At 41.8% G+C, this 22851-nt stretch overlaps 1 protein-coding gene and 1 pseudogene across 2 annotated transcripts in view; both read right to left on the bottom strand.

Moving 5' to 3' along the window:
- trps1 (trichorhinophalangeal syndrome I) overlaps positions 1 to 22851 on the bottom strand; it is a 119962-nt gene that overhangs the window by 75731 nt on the left and 21380 nt on the right. The window contains exons 2-3 of one of the 2 annotated variants that reach the window (XM_089023254.1): positions 19478 to 19724; positions 19236 to 19313 (exon numbers count right to left, since the gene is read on the bottom strand). In XM_089023254.1, the coding sequence (XP_088879380.1) occupies positions 19236 to 19248 (13 nt within the window). In that variant the 5' untranslated portion in view covers positions 19249 to 19313; positions 19478 to 19724. Of the gene's footprint in view, positions 1 to 19235; positions 19725 to 22851 lie in introns of both variants that reach the window. The other variant, XM_089023255.1, reaches the window with a different exon arrangement.
- Positions 10016 to 10124, bottom strand: LOC148882731 (U2 spliceosomal RNA; annotated as a pseudogene).

The raw sequence follows: 22851 nt of genomic DNA, 5'->3' as shown, positions 1-22851 counted from the left end.
TAGCATGAGACGCTAACAGTGCCTGTCCATATGGTCGCTCAGTGCTCGTTCTGGTCCAAAAGATTAAGGGAAAGTACAAAATATCTGGCATTTTATGATTGGACAAGTGATATGAGACTTCTAATGTAAAATATGTGGATAATCTGGAGTTGGTGGCTGCTGACAGTCGTTGCGAGACCTGTTGTGGCTCAATCTTACTTCATATATAAAACACAACTTTGTATCAGGCGCACATGTCATCTTTTGAAGAAAATCAAGGCTTTTGGGTGCGGCTTATACACTACAAAATACTGTAATGTTTGTTGAGAATGATTATCTTACTTTAAAATGACTGAAGCAAGCATTGCAAGATTCTTTTTTTTTAATCTTCAATCTTAACTTGCCCTGAATGTCACAGTAAAAATGTCGTGGACATCCTCGCTCCCAAAACGTAGACAAATGCAAATCATCCAAATGGTAGTTTTACTTCCTTCAGTCACAAAGCGTCTTTCCAGTTTGTCTGGCAGCCAGATGACGCGCGGCAAGACATCACACCTTCTGACTGTTTTCGAAAAGGTTGTGTTGCCTTTCCCCGCTGAAACGTTAACTGTCACTACTGGAGTTCAATTTGTGGAAATCATTTTGTTTTTTTTCATTTCCACATGCTTTATAGGAAAAGAGTCAATGTAAAAATGACAAATTTGCATGTGGCGACAGCTTTTTCTCACCCTCATTGACCTGAGTGACGATATTCTGCATCCACTCTGCGCAAGATGAACCCCAAGGCCATGTTGTGTTGCGTCACCAGAATAGAAAACGGAGGTACATTATCAGCAGAGAGCCCCTGGTAGTGGCTAGAAGGTACAGGGGACATAAATCGAAGCACATAGGGACATTTGAACACGTTTTGTTTCTGTTTTCTGTATTTTTGCGCCTCGTCTGTGTTTTGCATTGCGTAAAGTGGACATCGCCTCACATCATAATACGACTCGTGAATGTTACCTCCTCGGGCTCCATTATAATAGATTCAGGTGTGGAGTCATAATGAAGGCAAAACGTAGACAATCTTAAGATGGCAAAGGAATGCAATCTGCCATTCCCACGCCCGTTTTAACTGCTGGTACGCCCTTCGATATGAATAAACAAGAGTAAAACACACACACACACACTCACACACACATAGAAAGTGCTGGCACACAAACACACAAGATTTGACTGCTGAGATCAGCAGTGAATACACCGTTAATCTTTTCATCGACTATCTTTTGTTGACAACCTCTCCCCGTCTGCCTTTTATTCCACGCCCCGATCCTTCTCTGATCTACGCCGCCGATGAATCACAAACTAACTAAAAAATAAATAAAAAAACGATAAGATGCCTGGGCTGTTTGAGGCTTCCCCTTTTGTCATGTTCTGGCAAACTGATAGATGCGTCATTAGCCAGCGAGTCAAAGCCAGAGAGTTTCGGTTGTATAACGTCAACTAAAATTTGTGTTAGTTGCAGATTGAGACCCCCTTTGACCCTGAAAATAAACAAACACATAAATAAATACATAAATACATAAATAAATAAATAAATAAATACATACATTAAGAAATCGCTTCAGCGCTCGTCAAGAAAACCCACAATTTTGGTAGCGGTTCAGATGCGCCTCGTTGCAGCTTGACAGACATCAAATATCTCATCTAAGGGGGCCGGTCGCACCTCTAAAAGTTTGACGGTCATTGTTGGCTGAGGAAACCATCTCTTCTAGCCAAACCTGCAATTCAGCATTTGGTGTCTGGCTGATAATTAACCGCCCACCCCCCCAAAAAAAACAACAACAACAACAACACACACACACACACACACACACACAACATGGCCATGTGAGAGTCTCGCAAGATGAAACAGTCAGACAAAAGGGAGGGGCGGTGTAGGGGGTCGGGGGAGCAGGGGGGAGAACCGATTAAAACCAGAGATGAGAACAAGAAAGGGGCCACAAGACAAGAAGGAAGGGGAGATGTGAATTCATTGCCTTAAAAGCAGATGGGAGTCAAACGGCGTGATAACAATCTGACTACACATCGACGGCGAGGGCCTGTCACACACACAGAAACACACGCACACACGCACACGCACACTCACACACACACACATAAGACAGAGTGTCAAATTCCAAGCCCCATCACACTCTGCCGTGACACACTGCAGATCCCCGGAGCGTATTTCTCGTTTTTGTCGTCTTTTGGACAGACATGGAATGTCGAGGGGTCAGGATGCCTCGGTCCGAGTTAGGTCAGGATGACAAATCGAGCGCTCAAAATGAGGCTGAGGGTGCACCATGCAATGCACTTCCAAACAGGAATAAGAATTGTACTCGCGCAGACAGCTAGGTTAAATTTTGCAGACTTTTCAACACATGGGCGCTGTTGTCATTGGTAGTGGACTTGACTTCTTCCTGACAGCGTGCATGTAAATAAGCCAGTGCTCAAGGCAGGGGAGGACAAATCCCCCCTGGACCCGAGTTCCGATTTTTAAGTGAGAAAAGCCCAGATAAAAGCTGCGGAATTGAGCGAGGAGCAGTCCAAAATGCTGTCTGCCACTTTCCTTCATCTGGGCTAAGGCTAAGCCTAAACCAAAACTCGAGAAGAGAGCAGGAAAAGCAGTACAGTGAGACCTCAACTTATGAACTTAATTGGTTCCCAGACAGAGTGTGTAAGGCGAAAAGTGTGTATCTAAAAAAAATTCCCATAGGAAACCATTAAAATGGGAATAATCCGTTCCTGGGTTTCCATAAAATATAGTTTTTAACTAAATAAGCCTTAAAACTACACACAACATACATTATTCTATGTATAATAAATGTGCTATTGTATTGCAATGAAAGAAATACGCTGCATTGTATCATAAAGTCACAAAGAGAGGCACATTACATGAGGACTATAATTAAAGAAATAAACTGTGCTGTAAAATAACATTTTATTTACCTTTTTGATGGTCGTTGATGGCGTTTGGAAGGACAGTCACCTTCCATAAGGACTGTTGGTAACTTAACATCTGGTGTGGCTTCTCTTCTTTTTTCTTTGGAGACTCCTCATCATTTTTGCTGATTAAAAACCTCTTAATTGACACCTGTTGCTTTCTGACTTGTAAGGTCTTACGAAGCTGAGGCATCACATTATCGTCCATTATGTTGATGATTGTCATAGCCAGTCTTTTCTGGATGGAACTGTTCGGTAAAAGCCTGCACATCATTCCACTTTGCCAACATTGCCTTCTCCTCCTCACCCTCAGATGTTCTCGAACCGTTACTGGTTACTACCAAATCCGTTACTGGCTTTAAAATTCTGAATAAGCGGCAAACTTTCAGGTTGGTGCATGGCGATATCGGCGTGAATTAGCCGTGCTTTCTCGCATAAAATAGCTTTACTCACACTGTCGCCGGATAGCTGCTTTCCGTGAATCCAAATTAACAGAAGTTCTTCAACTTCTTCGATTGCCCGAGACAGTCGCTTGTGTCTTCTTGGGCTGAACACGTGCCTGTGGTGGTTTTTTTTTCGGTCCCATCATAATAAAATTATCAGCAAAAAGCTCTAAGTAGGCGATCGACGTGTGTTCAATGAGAGGGGGGTGTGCAAAGTAGCCCCGGCTGGAGCACTGTTCGGTCGTGTGCTTCCGCCGAAGATCACTCCGCCAGCCGTGGTGGGTGTGTATTATGAAAATAGTGCTTATTATAAGGTTTAATTTTCATAAATTTGACGTTCTTAAGATGAAAAGTTTGTAAAATAAGGTGTTTGTAAGTTGAGGTCTCACTGTATTTGCTTTTCTTGTGGAGGGGCATAAGGCTCTTCTGTAGCAAGAGTGAGACAGAAAAGAGAGGGGGAAAAAATCTGGTGTGCTAAAGTCCCCATAGTTCCATGCGTCACCTCACCACAAAACACTGTGGTGGCAAATCATCGAGCCCGAGGCCATCTGCGCCTTCATTCTGTACTCGAGTCAGCATATAACATAACATGAAACTTTTAAATATGATAACTTCTATTCTGTCTAATCTCTATCACCTTCCAAATCGAACAACTACAAAATTGCCCTTTTCCCAGTCACATGTCTTTTGTGAATGAGCCAGCTCTTCATCACTCCATCTTTCATCCATCGCTCTCAATTAATCCGACACATACACAGACGCACACGAGCAATTTTGTCGAATTTTACCTCACTCTGATCTCCCATCTTATTTTTAAAGCTTGCCGTGCGTAATTAACACCTTGTTCCGGGAAAACTACTATTTGGGGTCACACCGGTTGGCATTTAATCAAGTCCAACTATTATTAATCATCCCTAAAGCGTTTTTGCTTAGTTAGAGTGATTACAAGGTTACACTGAGCTGAGCACCTTGAACATTGATTCAATTATGTACACGTAGGAAGGTTGGCAGCGTTGGAGTCTTATGTTACGGCTCTGAAGCAGCCATTTTGAGAGATCACTGCGCGAAAACCATCTTGCAATTTCAATACGACTCCCTCGAGGTCCCCAAATTGAATGCAAATGATGTAAAATGAGTCGAGTACCACGTCAATGAGAAAGTGACGGCCCCAAAAAAAGTATACATCCCCGCAGTTCGCTCAGCATACACGATAAACACACACAAATGATCACTGTCGTCAGCCTCTAGGGAGTAGTTGGGTCATATAGCGAAACTGCAAGACACGAGGGGTGCAGACAATGCATTTCTTCTGTTCTTTCAATAATCTGTGACCTGAGAGTTTATAAGACTCGGAGCAGTCTGGTCTCTGTGCTCTGGATTTTGACTTTACAAACACGCACGCAAGTATACTAAAACACAGACTGCGCTTTCCCCATTATGGTCTTTAGAGGATACGGTGTCTGCGTGTGTGAATGTCATCAAATATATCATGTGTGGTCACATCTTTTTGTTTTGGAGTTGAGTATTTCTCTAGTGGCTAGCATGAGACGCTAACAGTGCCTGTCCATATGGTCGCTCAGTGCTCGTTCTGGTCCAAAAGATTAAGGGAAAGTACAAAATATCTGGCATTTTATGATTGGACAAGTGATATGAGACTTCTAATGTAAAATATGTGGATAATCTGGAGTTGGTGGCTGCTGACAGTCGTTGCGAGACCTGTTGTGGCTCAATCTTACTTCATATATAAAACACAACTTTGTATCAGGCGCACATGTCATCTTTTGAAGAAAATCAAGGCTTTTGGGTGCGGCTTATACACTAGAAAATACGGTAATGTTTGTTGAGAATGATTATCTTACTTTAAAATGACTGAAGCAAGCATTGCAAGATTCTTTTTTTTTAATCTTCAATCTTAACTTGCCCTGAATGTCACAGTAAAAATTCCACGACATCCTCGCTCCCAAAATGTAGACAAATGCAAATAATCCAAATGGTAGTTTTACTTCCTTCAGTCACAAAGCGTCTTTCCAGTTTGTCTGGCAGCCAGATGACGCGCGGCAAGACGTCACACCTTCCGACTGTTTTCGAAAAGGTTGTGTTGCCTTTCCCCGCTGAAACGTTAACTGTCACTACTGGAGTTCAATTCGTGGAAATCATTTTGTTTTTTTTCATTTCCACATGCTTTGTAGGAAAAGAGTCAATGTAAAAATGACAAATTTGCATGTGGCGTCAGCTTTTTCTCACCCTCATTGACCTGAGTGACGATAGGCTGCATCCACTCTGCGCAAGATGAACCCCGAGGCCATGTTGTGTTGCGTCACCAGAATAAAAAACGGAGGTACATTATCAGCAGAGAGCCCCTGGTAGTGGCTAGAAGGTACAGGGGACATAAATCGAAGCACATAGGGACATTTGAACACGTTTTGTTTCTGTTTTCTGTATTTTTGCGCCTCGTCTGTGTTTTGCATTGCGTAAAGTGGACATCGCCTCACATCATAATACGACTCGTGAATGTTACCTCCTCGGGCTCCATTATAATAGATTCAGGTGTGGAGTCATAATGAAGGCAAAACGTAGACAATCTTAAGATGGCAAAGGAATGCAATCTGCCATTCCCACGCCCGTTTTAACTGCTGGTACGCCCTTCGATATGAATAAACAAGAGTAAAACACACACACACACACTCACACACACATAGAAAGTGCTGGCACACAAACACACAAGATTTGACTGCTGAGATCAGCAGTGAATACACCGTTAATCTTTTCATCGACTATCTTTTGTTGACAACCTCTCCCCGTCTGCCTTTTATTCCACGCCCCGATCCTTCTCTGATCTACGCCGCCGATGAATCACAAACTAACTAAAAAATAAATAAAAAAACGATAAGATGCCTGGGCTGTTTGAGGCTTCCCCTTTTGTCATGTTCTGGCAAACTGATAGATGCGTCATTAGCCAGCGAGTCAAAGCCAGAGAGTTTCGGTTGTATAACGTCAACTAAAATTTGTGTTAGTTGCAGATTGAGACCCCCTTTGACCCTGAAAATAAACAAACACATAAATAAATACATAAATACATAAATAAATAAATAAATAAATACATACATACATTAAGAAATCGCTTCAGCGCTCGTCAAGAAAACCCACAATTTTGGTAGCGGTTCAGATGCGCCTCGTTGCAGCTTGACAGACATCAAATATCTCATCTAAGGGGGCCGGTCGCACCTCTAAAAGTTTGACGGTCATTGTTGGCTGAGGAAACCATCTCTTCTAGCCAAACCTGCAATTCAGCATTTGGTGTCTGGCTGATAATTACCCCCCACCCCCCAAAAAAAAACAACAACAACAACAACAACACACACACACACACACACACACACACAAGACAACATGGCCATGTGAGAGTCTCGCAAGATGAAACAGTCAGACAAAAGGGAGGGGCGGTGTAGGGGGTCGGGGGAGCAGGGGGGAGAACCGATTAAAACCAGAGATGAGAACAAGAAAGGGGCCACAGGACAAGAAGGAAGGGGAGATGTGAATTCATTGCCTTAAAAGCAGATGGGAGTCAAACGGCGTGATAACAATCTGACTACACATCGACGGCGAGGGCCTGTCACACACACAGAAACACACACACACACGCACACGCACACTCACACACACACACACACACACACACACACACACACACACATAAGACAGAGTGTCAAATTCCAAGCCCCATCACACTCTGCCGTGACACACTGCAGATCCCCGGAGCGTATTTGTCGTTTTTGTCGTCTTTTGGACAGACATGGAATGTCGAGGAGTCAGGATGCCTCGGTCCGAGTTAGGTCAGGATGACAAATCGAGCGCTCAAAATGAGGCTGAGGGTGCACCATGCAATGCACTTCCAAACAGGAATAAGAATTGTACTCGCGCAGACAGCTAGGTTAAATTTTGCAGACTTTTCAACACATGGGCGCTGTTGTCATTGGTAGTGGACTTGACTTCTTCCTGACAGCGTGCATGTAAATAAGCCAGTGCTCAAGGCAGGGGAGGACAAATCCCCCCTGGACCCGAGTTCCGATTTTTAAGTGAGAAAAGCCCAGATAAAAGCTGCGGAATTGAGCGAGGAGCAGTCCAAAATGCTGTCTGCCACTTTCCTTCATCTGGGCTAAGGCTAAGCCTAAACCAAAACTCGAGAAGAGAGCAGGAAAAGCAGTACAGTGAGACCTCAACTTATGAACTTAATTGGTTCCCAGACAGAGTGTGTAAGGCGAAAAGTGTGTATCTAAAAAAAATTCCCATAGGAAACCATTAAAATGGGAATAATCCGTTCCTGGGTTTCCATAAAATATAGTTTTTAACTAAATAAGCCTTAAAACTACACACAACATACATTATTCTATGTATAATAAATGTGCTATTGTATTGCAATGAAAGAAATACGCTGCATTGTATCATAAAGTCACAAAGAGAGGCACATTACATGAGGACTATAATTAAAGAAATAAACTGTGCTGTAAAATAACATTTTATTTACCTTTTTGATGGTCGTTGATGGCGTTTGGAAGGACAGTCACCTTCCATAAGGACTGTTGGTAACTTAACATCTGGTGTGGCTTCTCTTCTTTTTTCTTTGGAGACTCCTCATCATTTTTGCTGATTAAAAACCTCTTAATTGACACCTGTTGCTTTCTGACTTGTAAGGTCTTACGAAGCTGAGGCATCACATTATCGTCCATTATGTTGATGATTGTCATAGCCAGTCTTTTCTGGATGGAACTGTTCGGTAAAAGCCTGCACATCATTCCACTTTGCCAACATTGCCTTCTCCTCCTCACCCTCAGATGTTCTCGAACCGTTACTGGTTACTACCAAATCCGTTACTGGCTTTAAAATTCTGAATAAGCGCCGAACTTTCAGGTTGGTGCATGGCGATATCGGCGTGAATTAGCCGTGCTTTCTCGCATAAAATAGCTTTACTCACACTGTCGCCGGATAGCTGCTTTTCGTGAATCCAAATTAACAGAAGTTCTTCAACTTCTTCGATTGCCCGAGACAGTCGCTTGTGTCTTCTTGGGCTGAACACGTGCCTGTGGTGGTTTTTTTCCGGTCCCATCATAATAAAATTATCAGCAAAAAGCTCTAAGTAGGCGATCGACGTGTGTTCAATGAGAGGGGGGTGTGCAAAGTAGCCCCGGCTGGAGCACTGTCCGGTCGTGTGCTTCCGCCGAAGATCACTCCGCCAGCCGTGGTGGGTGTGTATTATGAAAATAGTGCTTATTATAAGGTTTAATTTTCATAAATTTGATTTGAGTTCTTAAGATGAAAAGTTTGTAAAATAAGGTGTTTGTAAGTTGAGGTCTCACTGTATTTGCTTTTCTTGTGGAGGGGCATAAGGCTCTTCTGTAGCAAGAGTGAGACAGAAAAGAGAGGGGGAAAAAATCTGGTGTGCTAAAGTCCCCATAGTTCCATGCGTCACCTCACCACAAAACACTGTGGTGGCAAATCATCGAGCTCCCCTCCATGTGTCTATGTGGCACTATTTTCTACTCCCTCTGTCCTATTATGGACATAGCGACTGTGTTGATGTCAGTACGACGGAGCCTTGATTCACCGACCGTCTCTGTCTGAATGCGCACGGGTGCTTGCTCGATAGTAGATAAGGATACATATATAAACAGCACTTGAAAGTAGAAATCTAAATGTTTGGACGTGGCTGCATAACGGCGGGCTGCTTCGAGATACCGCCGCGAGCAAAAAGAGAGGGAGTATGCGATGAGACAAGAGTTTGCACCTGGAGGCGACGCAGGAGGCCGCAATCGGATGCCTCTCCTTAATCAAGTCCCGAGGAACTTGTTATCGCTAAATCCATAGTTTAGAAGCGGGGATGATTCAGGTTTGGCGAGGTCAGAGCAGATGGATGTGTGGAACAATTGAAAAAAAAAATGAATGACCTGGTGGGTAAAAGTTTCAGAGGAAAAGAATGATCATTAAATGACTCATCTCTGGTTATTATTATTTCTTGTGGTAAGGTTTTTTTTTTGGGGGGGGGAAACTCTTCGAGGTCCCAGATTAGAACCCCTGATTAGAAAAGTGGATTTTTCCTGTGGCAACGTATGAGAAGGATATTGACAAAACCATGAGCCGGACTTTTGATGTGACTTTCACACTTGGCTGAAAAATGCATTAGGGGTGCATCAAAAGCCCCAGGCGATCGGGTTTTGCCTGGAGCGCCGCAACGGTTATCTCCTTTTTAATCAACGGGCGATGAGCACAATTGACTTGCTGCCTCCTCGTCTCTTGATTTGCATGGGAGATCCAATCAGACGCATTATGACCAGGCGTGAATTCAAGTCCGTAGGGGGGTTCGCAGTGACCGTCTCTATGACATCATTCGACAGGCGGCGCAAGATCATTGGACTCATCGAGATTAACGGTCTCTCTGTCTCTATATATACTGTTTGTTGTGCAAAGAGGCACCTGAGACAATCCAACACATAACTGCAGGGTATAAGATGCTGGCAGGGAAAGTCTACATGGAGCAGAGTCTCCCGAAACATCTGTGCGGTGTATGAAATGGAAACCCCAAGGTCAAAATAGGAAACAACTCCATAGAAGAGAAAGACCGAGCAAAGATCCTGTGAGACTTCCAGATACAGACTGACAAGATCGTAATGGCTATCCAACCAGATATTAAACTGATAAGAACAGATACTACACTTGTTCTTAGGAAAAAGGCAGGGAAGCATTTTGGCTTTTGGAAACTAGATATTGTGATCATATATAAAGGGCAGAGGAAAGTCGTTGTAGTGGATGTAACGGCCCTGAATGATGGAAAGAAGGAACACGAGATACTAGAAACATACCAAGCGCTCAGAGTTGGAGAGAGAGAGAGCCTGGAAGGTAAAGGTGACAGTCATGCCTGTGGTGCTCGGAGCACTCTAGGCAGTGACCCACAGACTAGATGAGTGGTTGCAACAGATCCCGGGAACAATACCGGGTATCTCGGTCCAGAAAAGCGCAGAACAGCATGGATACTGCGCAGAAGCCTCAATGTTCCTGGCCTCTGGTAGAGGACCTAAACTAAAAATGGGGGCAGAGTAATTTTTGCTGTATATAGATTAAAAAAAAATGTGTTCCTCAGTTGACAGTTGATAGAGTTCGATAATTGTTCCCCCTCCAGGGGACTAATAAAGATTTTTTTCTGCGATCATGTTAACATGAAGTCTAAAACCACTTTTTTTTTCGGATGGGGAGGGGCGGGTGTCGGGGGCCCCTACTTCATTGCGGAAACTTGATGGAGCCACGAAAACGAGAGGCTGCTGGCCTAACAGATGTTGTACATTAGATGGAACATGTTGAAACTAAACCAAACAGAGCAGCCATTAGAAACAAAAAGGCCTTTCTTGCAGCTGTTACAATACAAATTGAGTTAGTGAGCCACTTCTGTAAGGACTGCGTCTAAACACTCGCTTTTTTGCTTGCCTTTATTTGACCTAATAGTCTGAGGTTTATGATCACTCAAGTAAAAAGTAGATCTATGACTGCTTTGTTCACCTCGATAAATGTTACAGACAGAGCGGGCCAGCAATTATAATCAACTAAGAAAGGCAATGTTTTGTAATATTCCAACAGACAAAGTTCTAAGAAGGCTTTGTAAATTTTAGGCTTTTTTTGCGGGCGCGCATCGATCTTCATACATCTGAAAACGCATGACGACCGACAACTGTTTCCGCATATGCGAGACGTTGACTGTTCGCAGGTCTTGGCAACAGCGACCACTGCGCCAACTGTAACGCCAAAGTAAACCATAAGTCACAAGGAAAATGGACACAATGAAAACATAAGAAAAATAGGTGAAAGAGGTGGAGGGGGTGTTAAAAATGATCATTTCTCAACCAGCCAAAAAAACAAGTAAGAAACACTATCAGGCTAAGCTTGAAAATACACACTCAGCAAGTGTTGGACATCACGGGTCAGAATTGCAGAGCAACTGGATTTATGATCATTTGAGATTGCTGCCAAAGATATCAATCCTCTCACTAGGGGTATGATGAGACATGGATTGGGTTCATATTCTAATTTCTCTGGATGGAAGCGAGCCGGGCGATAAGGGGCGGAAGGGAAACTCAATTGAGAGACACAAAAACAGATCAGATCAGTCAATGGTTTGCAGATGTGATGGCTGGCAACTTAAACCCAGGTCCTGTAGTTTGTTTTTCTACAACTTCCTTTACTTTCCTCTTACTTTCATCACTTTGCTGCTGTCAATTTCTCCACTGTGAGACTAATAAAGGCTAATCCAATCCAATCCAAACTTAATATTTTGAAGTACCGTTTGACCGATTGTCAAACGCCCATGCCAGACCGGTAATTTTCTCTGCTACGTACTAGTGACAGTGCCATTTTCACCGTGTAGAGTCACACGTGACCATAGGGAGTCACTCCCGCAGTTCCTTCAGGATATTTTTGACACAAAATCCTTTTTTTGGTTTTTATCTGGGTACGTCTGGGTAAGCTCTCAGTCGTACAGGAGTGGTCCATCGTGAAAAGGTTTCTACAGCCGTCATTTGTACTTCTTTGAAGGTGTCGGACGTGTCGCTTTTTATCCAAGATACTTCGTCAGCGAATTAAAGTCTTACGGGTAGTTTTGGCCCTATATATATCCGTACCGTCCAGACGTGGCGGTGCCGGACTCTGCTACGATCGGTCCCTGCTCTCAGGTTTTGGGGAGCAGAGGACTACTCCCTGCGGCTCCACTGACTACTTATATTGTCCTGACTGATTACTTCTATTGTCCTGCCCGAGTACGAGGTCTACGACTGGCCTGATTGGCCCATTTAATCTGGTATCACCTCATCAGCATAACTAAGCCTATGTTGCCTAAGCAGTCTGTTGTACGAACAATCCAAATTGAACCTCACTCCACCATGGCGGTTTAGTGAAGGATTTTGCTGTTTTATGAAAATAGCTTCTTTTACTCCCCTTTCAAACCATCTATTTTCTTTCGCTAAGATTTTAACCTCATTGTGGTAAAATGAGTGGTTGCTAGCTTTTAGGTGCATATGTACTGCCGATTGAGGCCCACGAGTATTAACCCTGCGATGTTGCTAAAGTCTTTTTTTGAGAATTTGTTTAGTCTCCCCAATATATTGCTCTTTACAATTTTCATTTTTACAATATATTGAATAAACTACATTACTTTGTTTTTCATTTAATTTTATCTGGGTAGTAGGAAACTGGCTATGACTAAATCTATGCTAAAACTTTGGTATTCATCTGTCATGAAGCTAAGCAGCGATGACAGTACTGGAATGTACATCATTTTTATTCACATGACATGACGAATTGATATCTTATGGCACTCTGAATGGACGGCAATGACATCGTCAACACGCTTCCCATCTAGCGTCGTGCAGCGTCTTTGGCAAGGTGTCACGATGACAGCGCGATATCTCGCAATGTCGTTTCTTTAGGTGACGAGTGAAAGTGAGCGGGTTCGCGTCTGACATCACCGCTCAGAGTGCAGACTTTTTTTCTCTCTTTCTCTCCTCAAGACTTTTTTTGTTTTTACAGCTTCAACTCTGGGCAGAGCCGACCGCTGTGTGCACACAACACACAGACGCACGCATGCACCCACGCACGCAGACAGACACACACACACGAAACCCCTAAAGAGGCCTTTTTTTCCACATGGGCCCATATGGTGCAGACAGGCGCGCGGAAACAATTCTCCAAAAACAACACAAACTCTGCATTTAGAAACCTGTCATCCAGATACACACATTTTACACACATCCCACGCACGCACGCGCGCAAACAGTTAAATCTGCTGAATGAATTGCCGCCTTGTTTGGGGGGTGCGCTAATGGCAAGGAACCTGCCATAGAGATTAGCACACTTGCACACTCACATCCTGCATTAGGTATTCTAGGGCAATTATCCATTGCTACCAAATTTAATATTCCAATTGAGGCCTTTTACGCCGGCCCATAAAGACGACTGATATTTAGCTTATGCTGGCATGATGACATATTCAATATAGCAGAGTAAAGTCATAAAAAAATCTGCAGTGAATGGCTGGCTGTGGCGTGGCTCTTCAAAGCAGCGATGTGTTTCCATGCAATATTCCAAACTAGCAATCCAAACTTCCAGTAACTTCCAGTAACTTCCACCACGCAACTTTGGCAACCAGCGCACTTGTGGTGAGGACGCAGTCGCCGCACTCAACATGGCAAGGCGTTGGGTCATTTGAAGAGCTCGATGCTGGGATTAAGCAGCTGTGTGAAATTGATTCATCGCTCGCTGAGGCAACCAACGCAAAAAATAAATAAATACATATACAAATAAAATAGTGCACTGCTAGTTTTATAAGCCAACGAACAACAATTTGGCTGCTCAACCAACCTAACGGGCCAATGGAAAGTGAATATCTTTAGCACATATTTCAGTGTACAGACGCTCCCCTACTTACAAACATTCGAGTTTACAAACAACGGTACATACCAACAGTTTTTTGTAGTAACATATGTCATATGCTCGCCAGTTGAACATGTACATATCTTTATAGAGCATATCTTTTATTAAATGTTTATTGTTCAGTACAAACCAATACAGTTTACGTATACAAGCCTTAAACATACATATATAGACCTTAAACATACATTCCATCCAAAATATAGCACTGAAGCAACTTACAAGCGAATACACCTTATGAATGACCATTTGGAACGTATCTCGTTTGTAAATTGGGAGCGTCTGCATAAGGTGCAACCAAAAGCCTTGATTTTCTTCAAAAGATGGCCACTGCAAGACTAATAAAGGCAAATTCAATCCAATACGCCTTATAAGAAGGTGAGCCTTATATGTGAAGTAATACTGATCCACAACAGGTCTCACAACTACTGTCAGCAGCCGCCGACCCCCCCACAAACCACATAGAAATAAGAGTGCACCCCCAGCCTCTACTATAGCCTTATAATGTGGTGTGCCTTATATTTGGACAACTTTTATTATATTTTTATGTTTTTTTTCCATTCATTGAAGGTGCACCTTATATATAGAAAAAGTTCATTAGCCTTATACTCCAGTGCGCCTTATACACCGGAAAATCCGGTACTTTATCCAAAGTCAAACGAGACCATTCACAACGCTAACAAGGAGAAATGTAATTGATAATGGATGGCTGGATTATTCGGCTGTTTTCATAATGCAGGCAAATTTGGATACTTCACTTGGCGGCAAATTAAAGAAAAACATCTCAATCGCACCATGCAGCGCTTGTGTAATTGAAAGCTTTTCACCATAATAGTGTCATGACACAATGGCAGTCAGCGTTTAAATTACGAGAAAAAAAAGAAAAAGAATGCATTTTAAATGTTTGGTAAAAAAGTTTCAGTAACACTATGGTGCTGACGGTGCAATCATTTCCTCTCACATGCGCTCGCAAGAGCAGCTGTACAGCTTCACCGGCATGTGGATTAAATAAATACAGTGTGCACGGAGCTTGTTAACACTTGTTCACTTGGCCACGGGATAAGGTGGTAGCCAAAAAGAGAGAAGAGAGGAAGCAAAGGAAAAAAAAAAGACAACACACCCTGTGGCGGCACACATACAAGCAGGTGAGCGGGTGGAGCTCGGCTCAGCGTGGGAGTGAGGAGCGAGCAATAACACACAGTGTCATTGCAAACCCAGCGTGCGAGATCACACTCGACAAACCGAGTTCATGCTGAACCACAAGTCGGCATTGGATGCCCGTTGGCAAAGTTGGCTGGTTTCAAACCTGATCTGATGAAAGCATTTCAGCGCAGGCGCGGCTAGAAACAGTCAGGAGACGAATGAACCCCTGTAAATCTATATTGGGATCCACGACTGGCCCTGCTTTTGTCGCATTTCTGTTTTTTCTGAAAAATGGCATCAGGGAGAGCTTTATGTGATGATTATGGCGACTTTTACATCCTGACAATCTAATAACTGAGTAAGAGGACTTGCAATACAGTGGCTCACCACACACCACAAATGAACAAAACGCCCAAAGTAGTCAACTAAACCTCTGCAGTGAAATGTTCCGCATTCATTTATCTCATCACAAATCAAAATCGGAGTGTTTAAAACAGTGTGAGACCTTCAAAACCGCCACTGAAAACACACATAAAGAAACTTACATTCTTAACTCATTCACTGCTATTCCCGAATCTCTTCGGGAATTGAAAAGCATGACGTGGAGCATTCCTGTATGTATGTTGTATGGGTATTGGTTTTTCTTTGCTTGGTTAGGATCAAGTTCTGGTCAGACCACTGGCAATGTTTTTCCCTCTCACAATGGGGCAGCATTTGCCTTTGGTACAGCCGCCCCCATTTCAAGCTCATATAACTCCAGAGTGACCTAACTTGGGAATTAACGGCAACAAATAAATAGTATATTGAATTTTGATAACACTGTGGCCTCATAAAACACACAGCTAGCTAAGCGCAAGGTCATACTTTTTTTATACTCAACATTTCCACAGACTTCACAAGCTTATTGGATTGTATGTTTGGGGGTAGAGGAGGGGGGGGGGTTGCGAGGGGGTTAGCTGATGCTCCAAATTTCCTGTAAACTCATTGTGGTTATGTCGATTTTGCAGTTTTCTCCTAATTACACAGATTTAGTTTTCACACCATTTATGATGGATGGATGGATGGATGGATAGATGGATTCATACCCCGCCCACCTCAGACTATGTAAGTGACCTGGGAATAGTCACCACAGTGAAACTGCACTCTTTCTCTCCTTCATTCATTTAATCAATTATGAAATCTCTCACACATACACACTTGACACACCGCTTAACGCGCTAGTGTCATTTGGCCCAAAGTCGATCATGAGCAAACTAACAAATTATGTCGCTAATTGCGGTGACGTCCGGCGACAACGCCTTTATCCCGTCTTTGTCGGCTTCATTTAGAATGCTCTGCCAAGGAAATAATTGTTTGTGGGAAAAAGATTTTAAAACAAGTTCACGTCAAAAGTGAGCATATAGGTGAGTGTAGCAAGTAGCAGTTCCTGTTCCAGAGACGCATTTTACAGCTGTGTTTTTATGCACAACATTGAACAGCCATTTTTTTAAACTGCTGCTAAAATGCTAAAAACTGAGAAGCTAACACAGAGCGTAGACATATTTTTATTCATTTGTTTTGCCTGTCGACTAAATCTGCACAAGTGTTCACTTATTCCGTCCCATTGTTGACTGTAATGTAATATTGGTAAAAACAACAACAAACATGAAACTATTCGTCCAGAGTCAAACAAACTGAGAGACGTAGCGCTGACCACGCCGCAGGGGCCGTTACGTCAGAAACGTGCACGCGTTTGAAATGACATCCCGACTTAACTCGTAGGCTCCATCAAGTTGTCTTCGCTTGACATTCCTTCGGTGTTTTTTTTTTTTGAGAACTGTACAAAAACACGTTCCAAATCCGACTAGTGCTGGCAACATCAAAGCTGTGGCAGTACCACAACACACAGGCACGTACATGCGAAACTGCGCATGTACGCACGCGCAAATATACGTAGCCGTAGACAGTCGCAAACACCAGCGCGCACGCAGACCACAGCTAAAAGCATCAAGCGGTTAGAAGCAACCCGCCCTTGCTGAATAACATCACTAAGCAAAAGCCACCGTACCACATAATGAAAAACATACAAACACGCACGCACGCACGAACAAACGCACGCCCACGCACACACTGGCGTGCTTACAAGGCCTCGTGTGTATCCTGTCCCATATGTTCTGGCTTGTTCTAATGGTTTATCTAAACACACAATGACAGAAAAAAAGGCATCATCAAAAGTCTTTTTAGGTTGATTTTGAACTTTGATCAAAACAAGTTTTTGAACTTTGATCATAAATTTGAATTGCATTGAACAATAGCTATTTATGATGATGAATGGATCCGCACAAATAAGACCATCCAAAATACATTCACATCACACACCACATCTATAACTATTTAGATATCTATCTTTATATAGATCTATCTTTATATAGATCTATCTATCTATCTATCTATAGATCTATCTATATATATATAGATCAGGGGTCGGCAACCTTTACGACTCAAAGAGCCATTTGGACCCATTTCCCACAGAAAAGAAAACACTGGGAGCCACAAAATCCTTTTGACATTTAAAATGAAGACAACACTGCATCTTTTCATCATCGTTTTTTACCTTCATATATGCATAAACAAACTATAGTGTGTTGCATTTCTGAATCAATGAACTGTTACAGAGAAGCGAAATTACATTTCTGCACGCAACGAAAACATTTTAAACACCGAAAAAAAGACGTTGGGTTGAAGATTACTTTCAAATATAATACTCAATGTCTATTTAAAAAAAAAAGATTATTTGAAAAATGGCAAATACAATATTTATGACCTGGTTAATGTGATTTCTGCTCCTGCACCTCAGCGCACAGCCTCTGCACATCAGGGCTGTGTGATCATCCACTTCATAAAATGATTTTTGCTCTGATCAGCCTTCCGCATCAGTTCCGAAACGGCTCTTTTTCTCTCATCTCCATCCGGATATTTTTGAGCAAAGGCTGTGTGTTTGTTCTGGAAATGTCTTGCGACATTTGACTTTTTGTTGTTTGCTAACTTCTCATTACATATTAAGCATACCGGTAAACCCGTCTCATCAGCAGTGAAGGCGAACGAATCTGCTCACGTATGATTAAACGTTCTGTTTTCTTCAGACACTTTTCTTTTCTTAGATTTATCCATGGTTGGCCTACCTGGGGGTCAAAAAATTCAAGAAATCGTGCGCAATTTGGCGGTTGTGACCGGATATACGTCCACTGTCGATGGTTGTGACGTATATTATGAGCGACAAAAAAATTGAATATGTTTTATTTTGTATTATTTATAATCACCATAATCTTCAAATTTAGATTTACATTTTAAAAACGAACGAACTAAAATAATATACATTAAATTAAATACTCATTATATATTTTCTAGGGAGGGAGCCGCAGCAGGGGGGGGAAAGAGCCACATGTGGCTCCGGAGCCGCGGGTTCCCGACCCCTGATATCGATCGATCGATCTCGATCTATCGATCTATCGATCTCGATCTATCTATCGATCTCGATCTATCTATCTATCGATCTATCTATATTTCTATCTATAGATATATCTATATATCTATCTATATCTATCTATATCTATCTAACATATATATATATATTATATATATATATATATATATATATATATAGAGAGAGAGAGAGAGAGAGAGAGAGAGAGAGAGAGAGATATCTCTTACTAAATATCTCTCTCTTATTAAACATCAAAACAAAACTGCTCATTTTGACACCAAAATATCCCAAAAAAATGAACGAATGGAAAAAAAATATGATCCCATTCGAATTAACAAGACTTAATCTTTAGTCATTCGATTGCACTCATTCAGGAAACCAATTACTGTATTTTCTGTACTATAAGGCGCACCTAAAAAAAGATGACCATTGACCATTTGCATCATAATCCTTATTTATGGAAAATATTTTTAAATATGTCATTCGTTAAAGGTGCACCTTATACTCCAGAAAATATGGTAATTCCCACGACAGTTTTTAATCATTGATTGATTAATATTAAATATAAATTCTTGATATTTATATTGCTGGTGACCTCAGTTTGAATACATACAAATATACAGTTGATTATCAATCTCAAACCTTATTCAAGAATTAACAACAAATGAATTTGTCACATGATTTGAGTCAGTGATTTCTTTTTTTAATTATGCAGATTACTATTTAAACATATATATGGAGAAATATGTGGAATATACATATTTAACAGTATGACTTACCTCTGCTGGTCATCAGGTTATGAAAACATGCCTGGGCATCAGTTCTGTTCAAGCGGCCCAGTTAGGCCCCGGAGGTTTCTGCTCCGATAAGAATTGAGAGGGGAGGGGTGGGGGGTTTGGAAAAAAAGTAATAATAAAAAGAAAAAAGAAAAAAAAAGAAAAAGAAAAAAGTAAGAGTGGAGCTCTCCTTTCTCAACAAGGCCACATAACTCCACACAGGTCCACAGTGGCCAAACCTTCACCTTTTTTTTTGTTGGGAGGGGGGGGGGTGTGAGAGGGGATGTGGGGGACTTTAGGAGGGTCTTAAACTCCACATGGCATCCGCTTGCTCTGGTCTACTGCTGCTGGTGCTGTTATGCGTCGCAGCCCGATGGAGCGTGTTGTAGATCCACGGGAGAAGTTTTAAAACAGGTGGCGGTCCAGTCTCACTTGTGGTTTAAATCCTTACTTGTCAATTTTGGTAGAGAAGGGGGGGGGCACCTTTAGCACCTGGAAGAAGGCAGAAACACAAATAGGTTTGACATTTTATATGAGGACAAATTTTACAGAAAAAAAACCCCACCCCACCCTCTCCCGCCAAGACTTGCAAATTGGTTGTCGTGCGGCAGAAGGAAAGAGTTTCACGCCACACTTCCAATTTGACTACAACGTAGACGGAGAGATCAAATCTATCGTACAAACGAGAGCCAGCCGGTGTCCAAATATGGCAGCCGGTAACGTATGTGGAAAACGACCGTAAAAGACGTGGGTCATGCGCCGTTTGGGGCCATGGTGCAGAAACAATACAATGAGTCATGTGACAGATTATCCAATCGATAGATAGATATCTGTTAGCTGGCTGGCTATCTAGCTATATATAAGCTATCTCTAAGCTGGCTGGATAGCTAGCTATCTATTAGTTATTAATTAGCTAGTTATCTATTAGCTCGCTAGCTAACTTACTTTACTTACTTATTTGAGTTATTCGGGGTTGAGTGAACACTGGTGCATGTGGCTGCCGCTGCTCACCCACAGATAAACTGATCCTGTGACTGTAAAGTGACCGTGAGAGTTTTGAAAGGCGCTTATAAATTAAATAGATTAAAATTATTATTATTATTATTATTATTATCAATTCACTAAAAAATGATTTTATTCTATTAACTAATTCATTGCCATTTCTGAATTTATTCTGGATTTAAAAATATGATGTAGAGCGCCATTCACGAATGTGTTCAGGTTTTGTTTTTTCTTGCAGGGGTGGGGAGTGCAGATAAAGCGCTGGTCAGACTTCTGGCAATGTTCTTCCCTTCCACGAGGGGGCAGCATTTCCCTTTTTCCGTGTTAGTGATTTGTTCCAGCTTCAGCTGTTGTTAAAGCATTGTATTTTGTACGTTCGCCCCCATTTCAAGCTCATATAATTCCAGACCCATATAATTTAGATTCCACTTGGAGTTGCAATCTTCAGCTTCCACACTGTATGGCTTTTAAAAAGGTAGGGTCTATCCCGGTGAGTGACGTGGGTGTCAGAACGAGAGTGTCCTCTTAGCTGTTGTGAGTTCCAGTTTGCCACAGGTCGTTCACTGGCTAACTTTTTGCCCGTCTAGGAGTTAAATGCCATCAGTTGCATAAATGTGTTTGTTTTGTTATCGCTTTCTAATTTTCAATTTGAACTCTGTGTTTACAATCCGATGGCAAAAGATGATAATTTCTGCTGTAGGTTTGCCATACTAAGCCTCGCCGTGGCGCGAAAATCATTCCTTCCTTCCATGTGGCTCATTCCAACTTTTGTGTGGGTTGTAGAAAACAAAGGCGGCGCCCCATTTGCGATGGAGAGCGAAGTCATTATGTGAAAACGGATACGAGGCGTTTTTGGAAGAGAAACAGAAGACCGCTGGCGAGAAACAAAAATCAAGCGCATTATGAGTCATTACAGAAATTATGAGTCATTTTCGGACCTTCCCGTCTCAAAGCATTGATATGAGTGTGGTTTAGCGATATAGAAAAAAAGTGGTATTTTGATAGTACAGTGATAAAAAAATGCTTCAGTGTTTTGTACACTTGACCATAGAAACAAGATAAATTCTATTTCACAATTGGACAATTGGAAGTAGTCTTCAGCTGTTGTTAAATATTTTCTTTTAAAAACAAAAAACAGTTGAGTCATAAAAGTCCAATTTGTTTTATTTTTTTCAAGCAAGAAAAAATACATTTAATTTTTAAATAGTGTTGCTCACTATTTGGCTAGATACCTAGCTGTCTACTTCGCTAGCTATCTAGTTGGCTACCTACCTATCTATTAGCCAACTAATCTTGCTATCTAGCTAGCTATCTCACTGGCTACCTTGCTAGCTATCTATTTGCTAACTGGCTATCTAGCTGGCTACCTAACTAGCTATCTATTTGCTATCTATATGTTGTATATTAGCCCTCTGGCTAACTAGGTATCTATTAGTTAGCTATTAGCCAGCTAGCTAACTTTCTATCTCTGAGTTACTCCAGGTTGAGTGAACGCTGGCGTATGTGGCTGCCGCTTCTCACCCACAGAAAAACTTATCCTGTGACGGTAAAGTGACCTTGAGAGTTTTGAAAAGCGCTTATAAATGAAATGTATTATTATTATTATTATTATTATTATTATCTCATCTCATTTTCCGTACCGCTTATTCCTCATTAGAGTCGCGGGAGCCTATCTCAGCTGTCTTCGGGCACGAGGCGGGGGACACCCTGAATTGGTTGCCAGCCAATCGCAGGGCACAGAAAGACATACAACAGTCACTCTCACATTCACACCTAGGGACAATTTGGAGTGGTCAATCTGCCTGCCATGCATGTTTTTGGAGTGTGGGAGGAAACCGGAGGATCCGGAGAAAACCCACGTGGGTCCGGGGAAAACATGCAAACTCCACACAGGGAGGCCGGACCGGTACGCGAACCGGCGACCTCGACATTTGACTTTTTGTTGTTTGCTAACTTCTCATTACATATTAAGCATACCGGTAAACCCGTCTCGTCAGCAGTGAAGGCGAACGAATCTGCTCACGTATCATTAAACGTTCTGTTTTCTTCAGACACTTTTCTTTTCTTAGATTTATCCATAGTTGGCCTACCTGGGGGTCAAAAAATTCAAGAAATCGTGCGCAATTTGGCGGTTGTGACCGGATATACGTCCACTGTCGATGGTTGTGACGTATATTATGAGCGACAAAAAAAATTGAATATGTTTTATTTTGTATTATTTATAATCACCATAATCTTCAAATTTAGATTTACATTTTAACGAACTAAAATAATATACATTAAATTAAATACTCATTATATATTTTCTAAAGCCGCAGGGAGCCGCAGCAGGGGGGGAAAGAGCCACATGTGGCTCCGGAGCCGCGGGTTCCCGACCCCTGATATCGATCGATCGATCGAGATCTATCGATCTATCGATCTCGATCTATCTATCGATCTCGATCGATCTATAGATCTATCTATATTTCTATCTATAGATATATCTATATATCTATCTATATATCTATCTAACATATATATATATATATATATATATATATATATATATATATATATATATAGATATATATATATATAGATATATATATATATATATATATATATATATATATATATA

Source organism: Hippocampus bargibanti, linkage group LG20, assembly GCF_051943395.1.
Source record: "Hippocampus bargibanti isolate YZ-2025 linkage group LG20, ASM5194339v1, whole genome shotgun sequence".
In the NCBI taxonomy this organism is placed as follows: domain Eukaryota; kingdom Metazoa; phylum Chordata; class Actinopteri; order Syngnathiformes; family Syngnathidae; genus Hippocampus; species Hippocampus bargibanti.
This window is presented reverse-complemented; position numbering and strand designations above follow the sequence as displayed.